Source organism: Octopus bimaculoides, chromosome 24 (genome assembly GCF_001194135.2).
Source record: "Octopus bimaculoides isolate UCB-OBI-ISO-001 chromosome 24, ASM119413v2, whole genome shotgun sequence".
Taxonomy (NCBI): domain Eukaryota; kingdom Metazoa; phylum Mollusca; class Cephalopoda; order Octopoda; family Octopodidae; genus Octopus; species Octopus bimaculoides.
The window spans coordinates 30,229,224-30,232,746 of record NC_069004.1 but is presented as its reverse complement, the minus strand read 5'-3'; the positions used below and the strand labels follow the sequence as shown (position 1 = coordinate 30,232,746).

General features: G+C 38.1%; 1 protein-coding gene across 1 annotated transcript in view; it reads right to left on the bottom strand.

The window, feature by feature from the left end:
- Window positions 1–3,523, bottom strand: part of LOC106877111 (uncharacterized) — a 13,877-nt gene that overhangs the window by 2,675 nt on the left and 7,679 nt on the right. Inside the window, exon 5 of the mRNA XM_052976291.1 lies at window positions 2,206–2,252. Within this exon, the coding sequence (XP_052832251.1) occupies window positions 2,206–2,252 (47 nt within the window). The remainder of the gene's footprint in view (window positions 1–2,205; window positions 2,253–3,523) is intronic.

The window sequence follows — 3,523 nt, the reverse complement described above, 5'->3', positions numbered from 1 at the left end:
ATTAAAGCAAATTTTGAAAAGAAGCTGAAATTTTAGGATTTATGAGGCAGGGGTATGTTAAATAAAAAATGTCTGGTTAAATTTCACTATTGTTTTTAAATTACATTTCATTTTCAATTTGAAAATAAAGGAAGTGGGGATTGTAATGGTGATTGCTGATTTTTTTCTTTTTTGGCCCCTAATGCATCTCCCATCATTTTAAGTGCATAGTGCAAAAAAAAAAAGAAAGACTGAAATTGGTACTGAGTGGGGGGAGGGGATGTTTGAAAAATTCATGAATTTTCAAAAAATTATTTTTTTTTTTATAAACATAGGGTTAGATGAGAGGCTGGTGAGAGCTGTACAAACCATGTACAGGGATGCTGTCAGTAGGATGAAGATCAGCAATGAACATAGTGATGAATTCAAGGTACAATTAGGGGTCCACTAAGGGTCGGTTATCAGCTCCTTCTTGTTCATCATAGTCCTCCAGGCAATAACAGAAGAATTTCAGACAGGCTGCCACTAGGAGCTCCTCTATGCTGGTGACTTTTTTCTTGTAGCTGAATCACTATCAGAACTGGAGAAGATGTTTCAGGTATGGAAGCAAGGTCTAGAATTGAAAGGCCACAGAGTTAACCTAACAAAAACCAAGGTCTTAGTAAATAAGAAGGCAGACAAATCACAATTCCCTTCAGGTAGATGGCCCTGCTTGATCTGTAGAGAAGATTTATCCGGTGTAAGCTATGGCCGCATAAGAGGTGCATAAGAGGCAGCGAGCTGGCAGAAACGTTAGCACGCCGGGCAAAATGCTTAGCAGTATTTCGTCTGCCGCTACGTTTTGAGTTCAAATTCCGCCGAGGACTACTTTGCCTTTCATCCTTTCGGGGTCGATAAAATAAATACCAGTTACACACTGGAGGCGATATAGTCGACTTAATCCCTTTGTCTGTCCTTGTTTGTCCCCTCTATGTTTAGCCTCTTGTGGGCAAGAAAGAAATAAGAGGTGCAGCTATATTAGAGGAAGGTTAACAGGGAGAATAGTGTTTTGTGTGGAAGATGCATTGAGAATGTACAGAAAAGAGACTCCATCAATAGCCAGGAGGGTAAGCTAGAGGTAGTTGATAGCTTCTGTTATCTAGGTGACCAAGTTAGTAGTAGAGGTGGGTGCTCCGAGAGCGTAGCTGTCAGAATAAGAATGGGTTGGGCAAAGTCCAGAGAGTTCCTACCTCTGCTGATAACAAAGGGCCTCTCCCTCAGAGTGAAAAGTAGATTGTATGATGCCTGTGTATGAACAGCTATGCTGCATGGTAGTGAAACATGGGCTGTGACAGCCGAGGACATGCGTAGGCTTGAAAAAAATGAAGGCAGTAGGCTTCACTGGATGAACAATGTGCATGTTTGACAGAGTGTAAACATCTTGAGAGAGAAGTTGGGCATATGAGGCATCAGATGTGGTGTTCAGAAGAGACGACTGCGCTGGTATGGTCATGTGATGTGTATGGATGAGGACAGCTGTGTAAAGTGCGAATCTCTAACTGTGAACGGAACCTGTGTTAGAGGTAGACCAAGGAAGACATGACGAGGTGGTGAAGCATGATCTTCAAACTTTGGGCCTCACAAAGGCAATGACTAGTGACCAAGACCTTTGGCAATATGCTGTGCTTGAGAAGACCGGTCAAGCCATGTGAAATCGTTGTGGATGATGCTGGTATCACGTAACTGGCACCTGTGCCAGAACCAAATAAAATGCATCTTTCAAACATTGGGCCTCATGAAGACAAAGTGGTTGATGCCGGTGACATGTGAAAAGCTCCTTTCGAGTGTTGGACCTCACAGAAGCGGTGACCAAGACCTTTGGCATTATGCTGTGCTCGAAGAAGATTGATCAAGCCAAGTAAAATTGCAGTCGTGGCAGATGCTGGTGTCACACAAATAGCACCTGTGCCGGTGGCACGTAAAAGCACCCATTACACTTTCAGAGTAGTTGGTATTCGGAAGGGCATCCAGATGTAGAAGCCATGCCAAATGTATAAATATATGTGTGTGTGTACATATATACATACATATATGAGTGAGTGTGTGTGTGTGTGCATACGTGTATCTACAAAAGTCACACTTTTATGTATGTAAGTATACATGCACGCACGCACACACACACATGTAATGTTTACTATCTCAGTATAAAATATGGAATGTTTCAAAAACCAAAATCCACTCGCTCACCTGTATGGCCTTTTGTTCCTCAGTGACACCCTCGTTTCCTTCAAATGCTGGAACAAAACAAACAACACATTATACTTTTTATAGTTGCATTTGGTTATTATTTGTGTAAGACTACTTTTATATGTTTTCTATTTGGAAAGAGATAAGAAATATATTTTACTTTTGAAGTGGGAATACATATTGATAAGCACGTCACTTATAACTTACTTATAATTGTTACCATTATACATAAATCCTCACTCCAGCTACATAAACGCTATAGTGAGAAATATATACTCTGAAACGCTAACGGATATTTTATGCGTGCATGTATGTTGAAGATAAATAAACTCGTGTTCTTTTAACCGCTATAAAAAATACACAGTTTTATAATTGCAGAAATAAATTTCATTAACAAGTTGAAGAACGTGAAGAAAGAGAAAATAATTACTAGATTATTTTATTTATGTACCTTTAGCATTTATAGTAGAATTGGAAAGTAAAGTAATTTTCTTGTAGAGAATTACGACTTAAAATTCACACTAGCTAATCCTTCATACTAACTACTAGAGTTCACAACAATTTAAATAAGTCTTGTTGGATTTTTATCATAGACATGGCATAAAAAATAGCCAATATCTCAATGAGTGAGCGTCATGGAGTTTAGTAACATCCAACTATCACTATTGTGAGAGTCGTGGAGTTTAGTGGCATCTAACGATCACCGAGTAATTTCCCAAAAATCAGGGATTTTGTAACTGCTCATATCCGAATTCTAAGAACCGTATTTCATGAAAGATTTCTTTGACGAAAGTTTAGAATTCGTATATGGGCATATATAAAGGAGAAACACTGGCTAAAAAAGGTCTTCACTCTTTCACTTTTTGTTGCATCGTTGCCTTTATTGAATTCATAAAGCAAAATATGCCAAATATGTTCCTTTGTCACTTCCATTATAGCTTTGAAAAAATAACTGAACTCTTCAAAACTTGCACTAAGAATAAGTACATGGTAAAATTACTACCTGCTTTTATTATCCTGTCCCCCTCTGACTTTTAGTTCATGCAACTGAAAAGACTGCACTATTTACAGGATAACCCCATATATATATATATATATCTGCCCTAACTCTTCGAAACGCCAGTGTTAGAATGGTGGCAGCTGATGAAGGAAATGTTCTCTATGTGGCCTGTGTGTTTTCTGTACTCTGTTTATCATTTTGTCTACGTTTTGCATCTATATATACAGGTAGATGTAGGTATGTACATACATGTACGGATATATGCATATACTCACATATTATTTATATATATATATATATATATATATATATATATAT